The following is a 17,475-nucleotide window of genomic DNA, read 5'->3' as shown; positions in this document are numbered from 1 at the left end:
GAGGAGAGGAGTGAAGGAGATGAAGGAGGATACATGAGGAGAGGAGAGAGGAAGGGAGAAGAGGAGAGAAGGGGAGGAATGGAGGAAATCAGGAGAGGGAAGGAGGTGAGGAGCAAGGATTAAAGAGGAAAGGAGGAGTGGAGGATAGACGAGGAGAGGAGGAGATGAGAGAAAATAGAAGAGAAAAGAAGGAGTGAAGGAGAGGAGGAGAGAAGAGAAGAAGTGGAGGAGGAGAGGAGAGGTGTAGCACAGTGTATAGTAAAAGTAAGGCAGAATAGGAGCAGAGTCGAGGCGGAGAGACTGTATCCCTGGGGCTCTGACACCAATTAAGCCATTTCACCACAGGCCCAAAACTGGATATGGCCCCTTTCCCTGAAACCTGAGACAGCATCTAGCTCTGACTGGCCCTGCGCCATCTTTCCACTGCTTCAGCGAACAAAAATGAACTTCAAGGGTGCAGGATAGGGGAGAGGAGGAGACGGTGAAGGGGGCTACATTCGGAGTGCACTTAGTGCAGTTTAAATAATAGGATTTATAAAGATGCCGGACTGGGGAGAGGAGAGTAGTCCCTGGTGCACAGTTAGGTGTGCAGATGGTAAATCTCACTAGTTCAGTTAGGAATTAAAGGCTTTTTCTATGTGTCCTTCTCTTAATGCACCTCTCTGAATGCCCCGGCGATGCCAGAGACTGAGCCTGTGCCTGTTCAGTCAGTGTTTCTTCAGTGTAGGACCAGAACAATATATACCAAATATATATATATATATATATATATATATATATATATATATATATATATATATATATATACGCTACATTTTTCAAAGGATTGTGTTTTTGTGTGTTTAACTGGGGCAAAAGCGAGGGCATTAAACTTGTGAACATTAAGTGAAAACACCGGAGTCAGAGTGAGCGATGGCATTGTGAGTGTTTCTTGATATTTAATAAATAAATGAGAAATCGATGGATATATATAATCCCTCCAGCAGCTAAAGCTACACAGCGCCGGGCTGTGGTTTTCCCCCTCAGCCGCTCTGGCCGGCCGCAAGCTTTCGGACGTTTACACGTGCTTTTAAGTCTTTTACGTCTGCCTTTCGGCGCAGGGCAAAGTGGAGCCTGTCGGGGATACGGGAGACTCACGCAAGCTTCGCTATGAATTAAATATTAGAAATCTTAACACAGCGGCCAATAAGAATTATTTGCCTTATTAAAGCAGCAGAAGACGCTGATTAAAATTTCATTGCACTGCAGTCTTTTCCCCATTTCTGCTTTCAATATATCATTCTAATGTGTGATAATCCAGAGGAGCACTGGCATAGGGACTATATTTAAGCAACGCAAACAGGCAGAGGAAAAAAGGAAGAGAAAGAGAGAAAGGTTTTAGGAGAATAACATCATTTAGACATTTAGATTACACATGACTACTTTTTATTTTTAAAGTTTCCAATATAAGAATATAGAATAAGTGTTTTTTTTATGTACATCTAAATACATAAAAATACCCTATACACCTTTTTAATATTTTCACAATGAAAAAAATAAAAAATGGTTGAAATTCACTTTTTTTAAAAACATATTAACAACATATTTAATCAGTGATTTTCACTGATTTAGCCAAGTTAATTGGTTATTTTTTGTTTTCTTGTTAACTGCAATAAAATTAGTTAAAGTCAACTATGTCAGATTTTTTAAAATACATAAAACACATCTTTTCACATTCTTTCACATGTTGCAAAAGTTTATGTAAGTATGTTGCCACTTTTGCAAAAGTAAATGAATATTATGTATTTTTTTCTATATGTTAATATATTCAGAAAATAGAAAGTATTTGTGTCTAAAATGTGCATGTAAAATTCTACATATTTAAGGTTATTTCCTATGGAGGAATAATTCCATTATTTTCACTCAGCCTTAGGCAGGTTTGGATATCTCTGGTTTTGCATTAGAACTGTTGTAATGTACTGTAAGTAATTATTAGGGAATAATACAAATCACAGAGCAAACGATTTTTGATTCATTACTTCACATTTGGACACACTTTTTTATCAATCAATGTCATTTTTTTATACATTGTAAATTAATACTGAAGTCATTAAACGATGAAGCTACACATAATGAATCATGTAGTAACTTAAAAGTGTTAAACAGACCATAATAATCCGTGAAGCACATTTAGGCGCTCTTATCTGGGGAGCTGTTAACTTGTGCTTTCTCAGGCTGGTAACTCTGATCAACTTATCCTGTGCAAGTGTTCCTGATGAGGGCCAGTTTCATCAGAACGTTTTTGATGGTCTTTGCGCTGACTGCACTTGAGAATACTTTTAAAGTTCTGGAAATGTTTTGAGTGACTGACCTTCATTTTTTAAAGTATTTTTTACTTTTCTTTACTTAGTTGAGTAGCTCTTGCCATAATATGGAATAGAACATTACTCAAATAGAGCTATTCACTGTATACCAACTCTACCTCTTCACAACTTTACAACTGATGCTCTCAAACACACTAATTAAGAGGAGCAAGAAATTCAAGTAATTAACTCTTGACAAGGGCAAGATGAGCAAAGCTGCCATCTAAGCAAGAGGTGTCTCCTTTAAAGAATCTAAAATATAAAATATGTTTTGGTTTGTTTAGCACTTGTTTGTTTACTAAATAATTTCATATACATTTTTTTATTATTAGTTTGGATGATTTTAGTATTAATCTACAATGCATACCATTGTAAAATAATGATTTTTTTTATTATTATTTAAGGTGTTTCCAAACTTTTAATTGATACTGTATATATACACAATTTAAATTACTACATTTTTTTTATTCATCCTTTTTCATGCAGACCCCCTCCCTCGAGGATTAGCAGCCCCTGGTGTTCAGGTGCTGAACTGCAGACAATTCTATTCGTCAACTTGAAAGCTTTTAGAAGTTTACACACAACTTTAGTTACAGAGTTTTTTTTAGGTATAAATATCTACTTAACCAATATTCTAAAATATGAGACAATTAAGTGCTTAATAAAGTGTTACAAAGCTTATGGTAAACTCCCCCCTGATTGGTCGAAATTCCTGTTTGTTCTACATGCTTGTTTGAGCAGAGATGCAGAGAACACAAGTGCACTCTCCTAGAGAAAGTAAATGAACTTAGTCCTGGAGGAAATCTCTTCCCTGAAACAGTGCATCTAATGAAATGGAGATCTATAAATAGCGGCATCATTACGGTGAAAGGACTTCTCTCAATCTGTACTCTCCTCACCATCCGACCCTCTATTACACTAATAAGTGTTCCACCAGTGATACATGTTCTACCAAACATCTACACACAGAGATGGACGGAGAACCAACAGCAGATATTAATGGTGAGGCTAAAAAAACCCTAATGCAGAAAACTGACCTGCATACTTCAGTCTATATGGAGAAAAATATATAAGCTTTTAAAATATAAAGCATGTAAACATTATTAAATTATAGGGGCTGATGCTAACAATGGTTCATTGTTGGCAAAACTTGTTGAATGCTGTAAAACATGTTGAGCCTTAAAATAAAAAATAAAATATATAAAATATATAATACAAAAAAATATTGTTATATAGGGGTGTGCCTATCATATTGTACGCAAAAATATCGGTAACATTTTTAAATATCGATAAATAACAATACTATACCCTAAAATATCAAGCCATATCACCCACCCTTAATCATCACATCAGGATACTACTTCATTTTTTTTTTGCTTTTTTATATATATATATATATAGATATGTAGAGTGCAATATATTAATATTATTAGTATCATGACATTCTGGATCATTGATCCAATTGATCATTCTGTTACAAATTTGATAAAATTTGAAAAAAAAAAAATAATAATAATATCTCATTTAAGGGTGTGTCATTTAATTTTGTATGCAATAAAAAAAATTAATTTCATTTTGTTGCAGTAGTGTATTCTTTAAGTTTTTTTTTTTAATTCAGTCTTTTATCATATCTGCAATAGCATCGATATTGTGCAAATACTATGAAATATCGTGATCTTATTTTAGGGCCATATCGCCCACCCCTAGTGTTCTAGGGGGTGGGCGATACACAGAAGGTGTATATACAGTACAAACATTACAAACATGTTCTTCAATATACCATAATAATAATTACCAGGCAATACCTAATATCTAGTTATATCAATTATATAAAGCTGTCTTAAAAAGACTAAACTAAATTAGCTACAGTAAGTATCATTACAACACTAAACACAAAACAGGAGAAAAAAGCTAAAACCTAACATACAACATTTAACTGCGCGTTTAGTGCTAGTCACAATATACAGCTAAATAAACACAGATACAAATATCAAACATGCCAGACACTATTGTAAATTAATTTTGTATAAATGGTATTCTATAGACGGCAGATGTAAAAGCTGCCTATATCTTTTTTCTCTCTCTCTTATGCTGCATAAACACGGCGCTCGGCAAAAGTACCGGCGCTTTTACGCTCGGTGACAAAATTATTAATGACAACACATCACAAATTGCACTTATTTCATATACACACACATGTCAGGGAGGGGGGGGGGGATGTAAAATATTAAAACAGCGGCGGCGGGCGAGAACATTTACTTTTTTTAAATGAAAATTTAATGTTTCAATACAGAGCTCAATTTGGTTAACCCACAACGAATAGCTGACAAGTCTGAGGTGATGCGAGATTCGTCAGATTTCCTCTATCATTTACAGAGAGCGTACGTGTGTGTGCGTGCGTGTGTCTGTGTGTCTGTGGGGGGTATATGTGCTGTTTAGGCTCAGTGTCTTGTCGCAGTCTTGACCTTTGACCTTTAGCAAGCTGTGGCTGGCTCACTGACTAAACGAACAAGCTATAAATTACATGCACAGAAAAAAACAAAGAGCAATAAGATTCATCCACAATCACTCGAATGTATTGATAACTAAAATATATGACAATATATTTCCTTCTAAAGGAAAAAAAACACTACAGTGGGTTAAACAAAGGAAGTGCATTAGAGACATTAGAGAGAGAGATTTTTTTAAAGTCTGTGCATTTAGCATTTAGCCACATTAACTATACCTCGGTCACTTTCTCATAAACAGGCTGAAGGACCAATGGGAAGTCGGACATAATTAAATGAAACATGAGCTCATCTAATGCCGAGCTGCCTGGGGGATGGGTGAGCTTTCTGCTGGGGGGTGGTGTGTGTGTGTGGGGGGGGGTTCACATTTATTAAATGAGATTAGCAAATAAATGACAATGTCATTGATATCCACCGCCATGCTGAGGGGGAACTGAGATAGATGAAGAAGAAAAAAACGGAAAAACGGAAAGATTTGTATATATTTTTTTTATATCTATCCGCATAAAGCACTGCCATTTCAGCTTTAATAATGGCAAACATGCTTCTCCTCATAGCAGAATATAAAGAAACTAACATTTAAAACATGGATTGGGCATGGAACTCCTAATCCAGGGCCTTTAGCTTTGAATGATTAAACATGACAACAAATCTAGAACCTAAAAATTCTAAATTGTCTAGAGCCATATAAAAATCTTTTTTTTATCAGTGTATTTGAGTGTGTTTTTAATGGTATTATACTAAAGCTATGCTATAAATAGCCTAAAACTTGTGTTGTGTGGATTTAGCTTACCTAAACATAGAGAACAGGGAAATTACTTAAATTTAATTTAAAACATTTTTTTTTAGTGGTGTTCTCCTTAAATCTATGACATCTATGACATCTTTCAACTCCTCCCCGTCTCTCTCTCTCTTCTCCCTCATGTTTCCTGTTACACATCCCCTTTTTAGTGCCACCCTTGCCTGGCAGAAGGCACAGGGATTTAGGGAGCTGTGGAGAAGATAGCCAGCCTCTTCTTCCTCAATCCCTCACTCCACCAGCAAATGAGAGAGGGAGGGAGGGAGGGAGAGCGAGAGAGAGAGAGAGAGAGAGAGAGAGAGAGAAAGAGAGAAAGAGAGAGCAAGAGAGGAAGGGAGTCCTGCTGAGAGGGAGCCATTCTGCCTCACACTATCTTGTCAGTGCAGACGCATCACTGGGGCAGACGCGAACAAAAAGCAGCCCAAAGTCAATTGTCTACTTGGCTGAATGGCTTTCTATTGTGGCCCGCATATATTTAGCCCAGCATTCAGAAAAAAAAAGAAAAAAAAAAAAAAAACACTGGATCTGCAGTATTGTAGTGAAAGGCGAGTGAGGAGTGAGGAAGGCAGAACTCACTAATATTTACTCTTCTTCATCCCTCGGCTCACGCTCTCAGCAGCGCTCAGAGCGCTCACCGTACGGCTGAACTTCAAGCATTATGCATTACGACCTGGTGTTAATGTGCTGTTAATATCTCATTTCATATATATTTTATTATTATTCACTCTGGCTTAGATTTTTTAAATACTAAACATATAATAAATGTTTTTATTCACTGATTCATTAATAAATATATATTTTGAATTCATTTAAGTAATAGAAATAATGAATTTTATCAGTGATATTAGCCTACCACTTATACCGCTCATTTAAAAAAAAATAATAATAATAAAAATAATAATACCAATAATAACAATATCAGTGACACAATGATAATGCAGCAGATGTCAAATCAACTTCAGGGCAGATTTAGTTGGCTCATTACCGCTTTGTCGGGGCGCCTCGAAATAAATGTTCCCCGAGGGTTTAAGAAATGCTTACTCTCTCCATCGCCACATTCCATTTATTCAAGGTAATGCTTTTAGCCAGCCTCGCATGTGGTTAATTACAACCACGGGTACAGATTACTGTAGCCGGTCCGGAGCGTGCAAACCAGGGGCTCGCCCTGGACGAGCGAAAAACATTAAAACACACACACACACACACACACTGCCTATCACAGAGAAGTGATATAAGATAATATATAATAATAAAATGAATAAATATGATATGTGTATGTTTGTGTGTGTACTGGCAACTCATGCAATAAATGGGGCATCTCTTGTTTTGCCTTCGCCCCTGTGTCTGTTTGGTGGTGAGAGTGGTATCTGTCTTGCATGTGTGTATGAGTGTGTGTGTGTGTGTGTGTGTGATAGAGAGAGAAAGAGAGAATGAGAGAGAGAGAATTAGAGAGAGAGACACACACACACCTACAGCACAACAGGCGAAACACAGCTAGCTTCCTGTGGTCTCTCTCTCTCTCTCCTCCAGACCGCCAGCTCCTGAACTTGATGAGTCAAAGGTCAAAAAAACAACAAGTCAATAGGCAAGCAGCCTCAGAGCCAGTGATCGAGTGAAAGGAGGGAGAGAGAGAGAGAGAGAGAGAGGAGAGGAGAGAGAAAGAGAGCTTGTGATTTTGGCACTGTAATAGTTTTCTGTAATCTCTCTCTATTGATTAAACCTCACTTCAGAAAGGAGTGGTGCTTCAAAACACCTCTCTCTCTCTCTTTGCTTCTCTCTCTCTCCCTTTGCTTCTCTCTCTCCCCCTCATCTCTCCCTCTCTCTCTCTCTCTCTCTCTCTCGGTCAGAAATGCCATATGGAGGTAATCTTTCACCTTTGTTATTCCTTGCTGCTCCTGCTGCTTCTGCCACTGCCTCCGCCAGCCCCACTCTCTATCGGAGCGAGAGCAAACAAACCGAGCGCGAGCCCCAGCACACACACACACAAACACACACACACACCCTCTCAGTGTCTGATCAACCCAGCAGAGGTCTTCGTCTACCCCGACACCGTGGTTCTGTATTCCCTCTTGAAATAAAACCGACAAGTCTCCAATTCTCCATACCGTACGACTCTTTTTCCTTTTCTCACAAGCCTCCGCTATCTCTCCATCTCTACCTGCACACTGACAACACTTTACTATCTCTTTACAGTACTCTCCTTCCTCTATGTCTGCTGGAACGTACTACAATTTAAAATACTACAGATCAGCAACTCTTTCATGTATGTTGCTGAGCATGCTAGGCGGTTAGACACTGATTAGACACCTCCATTTCCAGGTACTAAAAAAAACATTTGTTGAGAAATTAGTTATTGTTATTATTATTATTGTTATGATTATTGTTATGATTATGAATCCAGTAATTAAGCAGCATCCTCGTTAAAAAAAAAGGCAAATTCCACCATCACAATCCTACTGCTGTTTTTTTTTTTTTAAATACTCTCCTCAAACCTTCATAAATACCTTGGAAAAAGAAAAAAAAAAGAATGTGGTATGAAAAAAAAAAAAGAAACAGCACACACACACTCACACACACACACACACACTCACAGGATAAAAATTCAGTGACGACTGTACGCAGGCAGAATCATTTCAAGCATTTCCGCCACATTCCCTTCATTCGATTCATTTAAATGCAAAAAAAGCAAGAGAGAAAGTGGAGGGAGAGGAGCAGAAGAAGAAGAAGAAAAAAAAACAAACCCCTCCTGCTAAAAACACTCAATTTACTGACAGGCAAATGACTTCATGCTGCCACTTAATCTCATTTCTTTCATAATGCCCTCTAATTAGCATATCAAAGTGAATTTATACTTCTAGGGCTTTAGCAATGGGGAAATCTGCTGAGGGCCTCCAGTAGCAGTTAGTGGAGTGCCAAGAAAGCTCCCCGACACTAGCGTACAGCTTTGCATTGCAAAACGCTTCCATCCATTTATCTGCTTTTCTTTTTCTCTCGCTGTCTCTTCGCTCGCCCAACCCAACCCAACTCATTCCATCCACTGCTGCTCGAAACGACTTAAGAGAAGGCTACAGTTTTTACATGCCCAATCTCCATATAGCCCTGGGCTTCCAATAACACCCTGAATGTAGCGTCCTAGCGATTCAATTGCAACAAAAAATTGAAACAATTGTACATTTTAAAAAATATATATTTTTTTTATGTTTCTACAATTTTAGCATTGAACTACTAACAGTTATCAGTAAAAGATTAATGTTCCTTTTTAATACAACTGTACTGCCTACATTTCTACATTTTATGCCAGTCTAACTAACTAGAACGATCAAGCTCCCTAGAAGTCCCTAACAGTTCAGGCCACCGAGGCTTGCTGCTCTACAGTGCCAGTGTAACAGGGTTGCCAGGGTGGCGATATTGCTACACTGGTGGGATTCTGGCAGGCTTACAGCTGCTGGACCGCGTGCCGCTAGAGCCGGGGAGTAGATGAAGCACAGGCAGCAGAGAGAGAGAGAGAGAGAGAGAGAGAGAGAGAGAGAGCGTCACGGTGAGCTCAAAAAAAAAACAGCAAAGTCAAGAAGGGTCAACAGACCAGCTGAATGATCCCAAACATGGCTAAGCGAGAGGAGGAGGAGGAGGAGGAGGAGGAGGTGGACGTGGAGATCCACTGAACCCCCCACAGGTTACAGGCTGTAATTGTGAGCCTCCTGTGCATTCTCACACAGCCAGCCATCGTGACATTACAATTACACTGCCAACAGTGAAGTGTGTTATGTGAGTTTAATAGCTACAATTAAGATCTGCATATACAAGAAAAGAATCCCATGTATGCGCACCGAAAGATACACTCTCTCACACACACTCACACACACAATAAACAGGAATCTGCAAAGTAAAAAAACTCTCTTTTAAAACGACACACACTCACACACGTTCACACACACTCACACGTTCACATACACAGACCATCTCTCTTCCCTGCGTCTCAACACAAAATGTACATACATAGCTTTTCACTCTCGCTGTTTACATAGCTACTATACAAACACTTCAGGTTTGATTTAGCCATTTCACCTTCCAGTCCTCATTACAGCGGATCCAGCAGCAACACTCAATTCTTCCTTTTCTCTAAGCCTCAAAGTCTCTCAGCACTAGCTGGTGTGTTCGAATCTTACGTATTTAAATATATATATATATATATTTAGACATCAGCTCACCAATATAACATACTGTCATACTGTATAACTACTGTACTATCTGTAAAATGTGATGGGGAAAAAAAGAAAATCTACTTATTATGTATGCATATATAGATATATAGATTTGTTTTTGCTAATATATTTATAGTAATACAAAAAAGTAATCCTTCATTGCAAAAAAGTGTTTTAATTGTTTAAATGTTTAAATGTGACAATTTAAAAAAATTATAATAAAAAAATTAAAGCTAAAAAGGTTAACATGGTTTTAAACAGCCATTAATACACTATATTACACAACAAGATATATGACAAAATTTAAGTATTAACAGATAATTAACAGTTAATTCAGAACAGATCACTATTTGCTAAATTTATATGACCTTTAAATCTCCTATATATATATATATATATATATATATATATATATATATATATATATATATATATATATATATATATATGTACACACAGTACACACACACACAGCGGTGAGATTATAGACCTATAGAACCTCATCATACAACAACAACAACCAATCAAACTGATAACTGATAAGCACAAACCTACACACAGATTTGACACTAGTTTTAAAGGTAAATATGTGTTAAAAAAAAAGAACGAGAGAAACTAAAAACACTAAAGGAAATTCCCATGACAGCAAAGTAGCAGGAGTAGAACGCTTATCTGCGAGGCCTGCGTTATCACGCTCGTCACACAGCGTCCTTCAACAAGCCGAGGAGGAAGACACAACGCAAACTCTCGTATGGAAAAGAAAGAAGCTTTTCTCCTCTCTCTCCACATAGAAAGTTAGCCCTGAACTTTGCAGAGGATAGGTCACAGTACTGCCATAAGCAATATTCCCTGTCAAAGCATTTTTTTTTTGTTTATTTAGGAATAGTTTATTTAAATTATTCTAAATACCTCAACTTCCCCAAATACCATTTACACCAGTATGTGTTTTTTTAAACTCAAACTTAAAACAGCTTTTACTGTGTTTCTTGTGTAAGCACCCACCCAGCCACTCCTTCACAAAAGGGAGTTAATACTATAAAACGTAAGACAATGCCAAACAAGAAGCATATGTTCACTCATGGGTTAGGAAACAAATTAGCTGAAAGCTTGTTAGTGAATTAGCCTGGATGTGCTGGGGAGAAAAAAAAAAAGGAAAGAAACCCTTCAAAACCGGCTGCATCAAAAGGATTACTAAAGATTACAGCAACTGAGCTGGTAAACAAGCTCATTTAAATAATTAGCATACTCAGGGACTCTATTCTGTAAGTTTATTTAATTAGAGATATAATACAATATGGAACTTAATTGTATTAAATTGTAACACAAGAGGCACACAGGAAAAGCAGAGCGCGTCTCGACCACAGGTGGGTTTAAAATATTGAGAATGCATGAATAAAGGATGACAAATGTTTCCAGCAAATGCAATTATGAAGCGAGCATGGTGTTAAAATAGGCAACATATGCTTTACTTAAGAGTAGAAAGCTTGGAATTGGTACTAAAAATACGCGTTAACATAATTGCTATAATTGCAATTTAATTTTTACAGAGTGTGCACACCGCTCTATTGTTCTGTCTTTTTTTAAAAGGTAACATTGTAAGTTGTAAAGCTAAACTAAACTAAACTAAATGCTTATCCTCACCATTCACACTATTTTCAATCTCTGGACAGGCATAAAGAACACCTCAAGCAGGCAGGGCAGCTAAGCGAGGCTTTGCCCTCCCCTGGCGGAGAGATGCAGCAGCCTAGAAGTTCATTAAGTTTTATGATCTTCCTCGAGTCACTTCTGCTTATAAGCCGCACAAAGGCCACAAATCTGGTAAGCACAATTCCACGTAAAACCACAGCGTGGTAAAAGGCTAAATCCACTAGAGTGTATATATGGAGATTCTGCAACACCACTGTGTTTTGATCAAGGCTAAAAAATTTTAAAAAGTATTTATCCTGTTTAAATGTCATTAAATAATACAATCTTTTAAATTAAGGGAAATAAAAACTCTGTGTAATAGTATAATATGTAAGAATCTAAAACCATTCGATACCATTTTTAGCCAATGTTAATTGTAGCACGCCCGAAACAAGCTGTAATTATTTCCACAATTAATACACAAGCCTCCCTTTCTAATGCAAAGACAGCGTAAGCTCTGCATTAACTACAATTACTAATACACTGATGATCACATTCTTTTTCAGTTTTTTTTTTTTTTTTTTTTTTTGCTGACACTGTCCTTGCAATTTCCACTTTCCATCCCAAATACAATCAATCTTAAACCTCTGCTAGCATGCCCACAATTTGTGTGCATTTTCTCAACAGTATTATAGGCAAGTCAACATGCACTTTAACAGCGCCATACGCAGAACGCTGAGAAAAAGGACAGTAAATTACATGATGTGGCAGCGCTCAATGGGTGTTGAGTCGCCCCCTCAAATCTGTCTTTTGTGAGACAGTGACATATGTTAATATATGACACTGGGGCACACCGTATAGCCTTGGTAACGTATGTGCTAAATTGGTGCTGAATCTGTCAGTGAACTCTATTTATAATATTGCAAGCTGAGGTGAGTCTATGGGAAAAAATAGGAATAAGAACTGAAATTTGCAGCAGGTGAAATACCATGAGATGTGAATGAGAATGTAAACATTTATTTGTGGGATTCTTATTGCTTAAGAACACCAGCGCTGCTTTGTCAAAAATGTTATATTTTGTCTTTTTCTATTTTTTATTTATCAAAACATATATTTTTTTTTCACACTGGTCAGGTGAGTACTTGTAGCCTGTCAGTTATGTAGACTGTGGGAAAGGTTTCTCACAATACTCCTGTTTAATGTAAAATTCAAATTCTAGTAGAAATGACATTTTTTTTTTTTAGAAATACATTATAAACTCCTGTTGGCTCAGATTTAATGATCTTTAGTGTTAAAGGAAGCGGTTAACACTGAGTGTCTGAGTCAATACTTAGCTGCATGTCCAATAGTGCCAATAATTTTCCAATAAATTGGCCACATAATGAGACTAACAACCACACGAACCGCGCTGCCCTCATTACCATATTTCCACAGGCGCAATGTAAATGTGGGTAATTAGAATTAAGCAAACAGCCATTGGAGAAAAAATATATATACAACTATATGTATATACTACAATACACACGCGCACGCGGAACCGTCTGGCGCCTTATTTAATGTGAACAATATTTAATCTCTCTCTCTCTCTCTGCGCGGCTCAGGCCGGACAATGCGCGTCTGAAGCAAAGTAAACAAACGGCTAAAGGGCTGCGCGCGCCTCAACCGAAAAGCACGAGGCAGCTGGAGACGGGGCTCGCGCTCCCGGCAGCTGCAGGCTGGCGCTGTTCTGCGCGCTTTGCGCTCAGCGGTTTGGGACCGAGCCGCAGAGGTGAGCAGAGAAAGCCACGCCGAGGGAAAACAAGACAACTATAGGAAAGATGGCGGGGTGAGATGTTTTTTAGTGGCACGAGGGTTCCTTTTTTTATTAATTGAGGCATGTCGGTGTAAGAGAAGCTTTTTGTACGGAATTTACACTCTTACCTGTTTTCTCTTTGATCTCGCAGAGCACGCTGAAAAGGGCAGGCTTCATTCGGTGGCAGTTCAGTCCGTGTTTCCTGTTTCAGTTTGGAACAAGACACAAAATTGGTATATAGTCACTTCAATTATTTTAAACGATTTTCTTCACTTATTGTGAGCCCACTTGACTGTGTGCTAAACTGAATGTACTTAATGTGTTTACTATTTGAAACCAAAATAGCCTAGTAAATGCACTGTAACTGTCACTTTTATTATTAAATGCCTCTTTGTTGCCTTTGTTACTATTAATATTATTATTATTGCACAATTTCAGATTGTTATTATTATTATTTTTATCTAATTAATATTAGTCACTGGATCTTATTTATTTATCACACTCAGCAATAAATGATAAGAGTGGCAGGACAGGACAGAGCTACAAGCGGTGAGGCCTGCCTCTATGGTCCAGCTACCGGACAGGGGGGATGTCTGTGAAACTTTTAATGAAATGCCCACAAGTGTTTTAGAGAATAGCTACAGAATGTGTATGGTGCATTCTTGGATGCCTTTGCTTGTTCTACTGTTTAAAGCATTTTTTAAATTACAACACTTAGTCTTAGAGATTACATTCTTTAGGGCAGGGTACTTTGTGTATTTGTATTTTTTTGCTGGATGTTTTACACATATAGAGACAGGTGACTTAGCTAAGAGACTTAAGTTAGCTAAGAACAATTCTTCCTGGATGTTTGGAGTTCTATTTAAAAAAAAACATTACAGGGATTAAAAAAACTTCCCCACATTACTACGTTTACTAACTAATAGCTATAACGTAAAGCCGGTGTAAGCTCTATGTATTATAAACAGCCAAACTAGATTTGATCTACACTTAAATCACTCAAACGCTCATTAATTTAAAGAAATGCACCAACTTTGCTTGCGCCTCGTCCAGACTTTGGTCGGTTATGGTCATGATCTGATGCAGAATGTCACCGATGTCTTGTTTCCTGCCGTCTCCATCAGTCCCGTCGTGTCCATGTGGAGGCGGCAGTGCCATGCCTCCCTGCACCGCGTGCGCAGCCAAATTCACCCCGCCGAGAGTCTGCATGATCCGCGCCTGCTCGTCCATAGTCCGCCGCAACCCGATCAATGCGCTTCTTACTCAGTCTCAGAGGAAGCTGGAGATACGCGGAATGAGCGCATGCAAAAAGGCTGCGTGACTACACGAGGAGCATCTGCGGGGCTGGTCTCCTCTCCGAAGCGTTGGATGTAAAGCGGGCTCGTGGCAACAAGGTGAACAGCACGCACCGCGACCACCACCAGCGAGGGAGGACTGCTGCTGTTCACTTTCTCACAAAAATCCGTGTAGAAATGTCCGTTAGCGAAATCTCAGCCTCTCGTAGAGATGTTGACTTGCTCAGCAGTGAGAGGACAGCAGTCGTCCGTTGAATATTGTCCGAGTCTTCATTCCAAACCAAACTGACTTTCTCTTCTCTTCGCAAAAAATAAAAAAATAATAAAAATAATAAAATAATATAAAAAAAACTGAACTGTTGTTGCTCCTTGCAGGTGGCTTGATTTTGTCTCTTCTTTATGTAATTTCTCCGTTCGCACTTCTTCAAAACTTGCTTGAATCCGCACTGAAATCTGACAGAAACAAACAAACAAAAAATATCCGAGTAAAAACAGCAGAGCAAACTGAATGGATGATCAATATTTGAAAGAAGAAAGAAAACACAAAATAACTGCTTTTCCAAATAATTTCCGAAAATGTGAACGAGCAATAAAATAACTAAATTAACCGACACTAGAAGCAACACTTTTAGCCTAAACGTGACAGTAAAAAATATAAAACGTAGAAAAAGTTTTTCTTAAGATGAGTAGGGGAAGAAAAAAATTAATTACACGCCATGAAGCGATGCGCAAAAATATCAGCGTGCTCAAATTTATGAGGCGCGCGTTTGGGCTGTGTGTGCTTTATGTTGTTTGATGGCAGCGGTAGTGAGCGATTGACAATGTGCCAATGCCACTCACTCAGTGAGGACGTGTCAGAGCTGAAGCTGAGCAGAAAAAAACGCTATAAAAATCGACATCAAAATGCACGCTCCGCCCTGCAGAGGAGGGGTCTGGATTGTCACTTCTCGCCAGAGCCTGGAAAACAAAATGCCAGCGCGCTACTAATGATACTAGTGATGATAATGACGAAAGGAGAACACCGAAAAAAGAAAGCTTCAAGTCCTACTTTGCGCGTGCCTCATTTAGAGCGGATGCGTCACATTCTAGACGAATTTTGCAGTAAAACGCGCGAAAGACATACCCGAAGTTTTATGTTGCCTGATTCTAAACTGATAATGGATTGCTCTGCCTCCTCGTTTCTCCACACCGTATCACGGTATGGCCGCCTCTACCAAGCCTGCCTAGCAGGGTAGCCGAGTGGAGGACATGTTTATACTATTGGAGCTAAAACGCTTTGAGCCAATCGCGGCGTCGCTTATCTTTGAGTGAGCGGCACAGTGTCCAATCGGAGCGCTCCGCTGCGAGCGAGCGCCCGCCCACCGAGCTCAGGACCGTGCAGCGAAACAGCAACTTCTGATTGGTCGTTGCCACGGGTGACACCTACTGCCCAAGCAGGCGGCGCTGCGCAGTGCTCCTCTGCAGTTGCTATGGTAGCAGACTACGAGGAGATACAGTGACGTTTCCGCGCTTGCTGCTGGCGCGCGTGCGATGGGGCTGTGCTGGGTTTCCTGCGAGAACACCCGGTGACTTTTCCTGCTGTCTTCAAATACACGGGTCCTACGTTTTGGCCTGTTGCTGTTGTTGCTCCTGATTTTTTGCCAGAAGAACTGTCTTCAGACATTGAACCAAACAGAACAGAACCATAGTATGGATTCACCATATAGATTTGTAATATGAGGTGCATGATGTTTCCTATTACACAAACCTTTTTATATTTATTCTGTTAATGTATTTTTCGTCTAAAATCAGATCAATTAATTTTTAAGTATAGGTAATGAGAAAATGCAACAAACTCACTTGCACATACTGTATTAAACTTTTTATGTCATTTTATTTAAGTCAATTATTTCAGTCATTATTTAACAGTCTTAATGTTCATACAAATATCAAATAAAAAGCAAGTCTTGCACTTGTGACATGACAGACTCTGCTGTGATGGGACTAATTACCAAGACTGAGGCATGCAGACTGTTAATTTGGGTGGAGTTAGAAAGCCAATCAGACACCTCTCCTAATGCAGCAGCATGTGAGAGCACCATGCTGCAAATTCCTAAAAAAAAAAAAAAAACAACAAAAAAAAAAGAACTGTGCTTCAGAACTGGGATTCTGGGCACATGCTACGACTCCGAGGCCCTGTAGGCCTGCCTTCATCACACACACACTCAACAAGGGGAATTAACACTGGGTAATTAAAGAGCAAAGAATCAGATATGCGGAAAATCAAATCTTCCTCTGGGATAAACCATAGGAGAATAAAATAAACAAAAAAAGGCTCTCGAATGAAAATATAAGAAAGCCTGAAGCTTGAGAGGCCATGTTTTGTATTCATTACTTTATCACCACTACACTCAAAAGCGCTCTGTATGCACTGTGAAAGATATTGAGGATAGAAAAAGAAAAAGTCTGATGTTTCATTTTGTGTTATCTGCAAAGAGTGAGAGAGCAGGTGAGTCTGGCCACTGTAATTAAAATGTTAAATTATTATTATTATTATTATTATTATTATTATTATTATTATTATTATTATTATTATTATTATTAAATTTAAACAACAACGCCCTTCCCATTTTAACAGCTATTTTTATTTTACATATGCTGTGTGTTCAATCTGAAAAATTTATATACAGTGCAGTAGATGGCTTTTGTTAACACTGCTGCAATAGCCACCACATGTACATGTTCAAATTGTGAGGAATTATTTATATTACCTATGTGTTTGCTACAGTTTGCTAGAGTTGTGTATGTACTACTTACAGTGTTTCAGTAAATATTTAAGATAAAAAATAAATTATTGATGTTTTAAATAAACATGTAAAACGAGCATAACCAGTTATTAATTCACTGGGAATTACAGCTATCTAAAATTGTCC

The 17,475-nt window shown here is 38.3% G+C and overlaps 1 protein-coding gene across 10 annotated transcripts in view; it reads right to left on the bottom strand.

The window, feature by feature from the left end:
* Positions 1 to 15,799, bottom strand: part of pbx3b (pre-B-cell leukemia homeobox 3b) — a 113,118-nt gene extending 97,319 nt beyond the window's left edge. For 4 of the 10 annotated variants that reach the window (XM_022670736.2, XM_022670739.2, XM_022670734.2 and 1 more), the window contains exons 1-2: positions 14,302 to 15,799; positions 13,397 to 13,476 (exon numbers count right to left, since the gene is read on the bottom strand). In XM_022670736.2, coding sequence (XP_022526457.1) covers positions 13,397 to 13,476; positions 14,302 to 14,498 — 277 coding nt within the window. In that variant the 5' untranslated portion in view covers positions 14,499 to 15,799. The remainder of the gene's footprint in view (positions 1 to 13,396; positions 13,477 to 14,301) is intronic. The other 6 variants (XM_022670737.2, XM_022670738.2, XM_022670740.2 and 3 more) reach the window with 3 other exon arrangements.
* Between the last annotated feature and the right edge of the window lie 1,676 nt (positions 15,800 to 17,475).

Source organism: Astyanax mexicanus, chromosome 12 (genome assembly GCF_023375975.1).
Source record: "Astyanax mexicanus isolate ESR-SI-001 chromosome 12, AstMex3_surface, whole genome shotgun sequence".
Lineage (NCBI taxonomy): Eukaryota > Metazoa > Chordata > Actinopteri > Characiformes > Acestrorhamphidae > Astyanax > Astyanax mexicanus.
The sequence above is the reverse complement of the archived record's forward strand: the minus strand, read 5'-3'. Positions and strand labels throughout refer to the sequence as shown.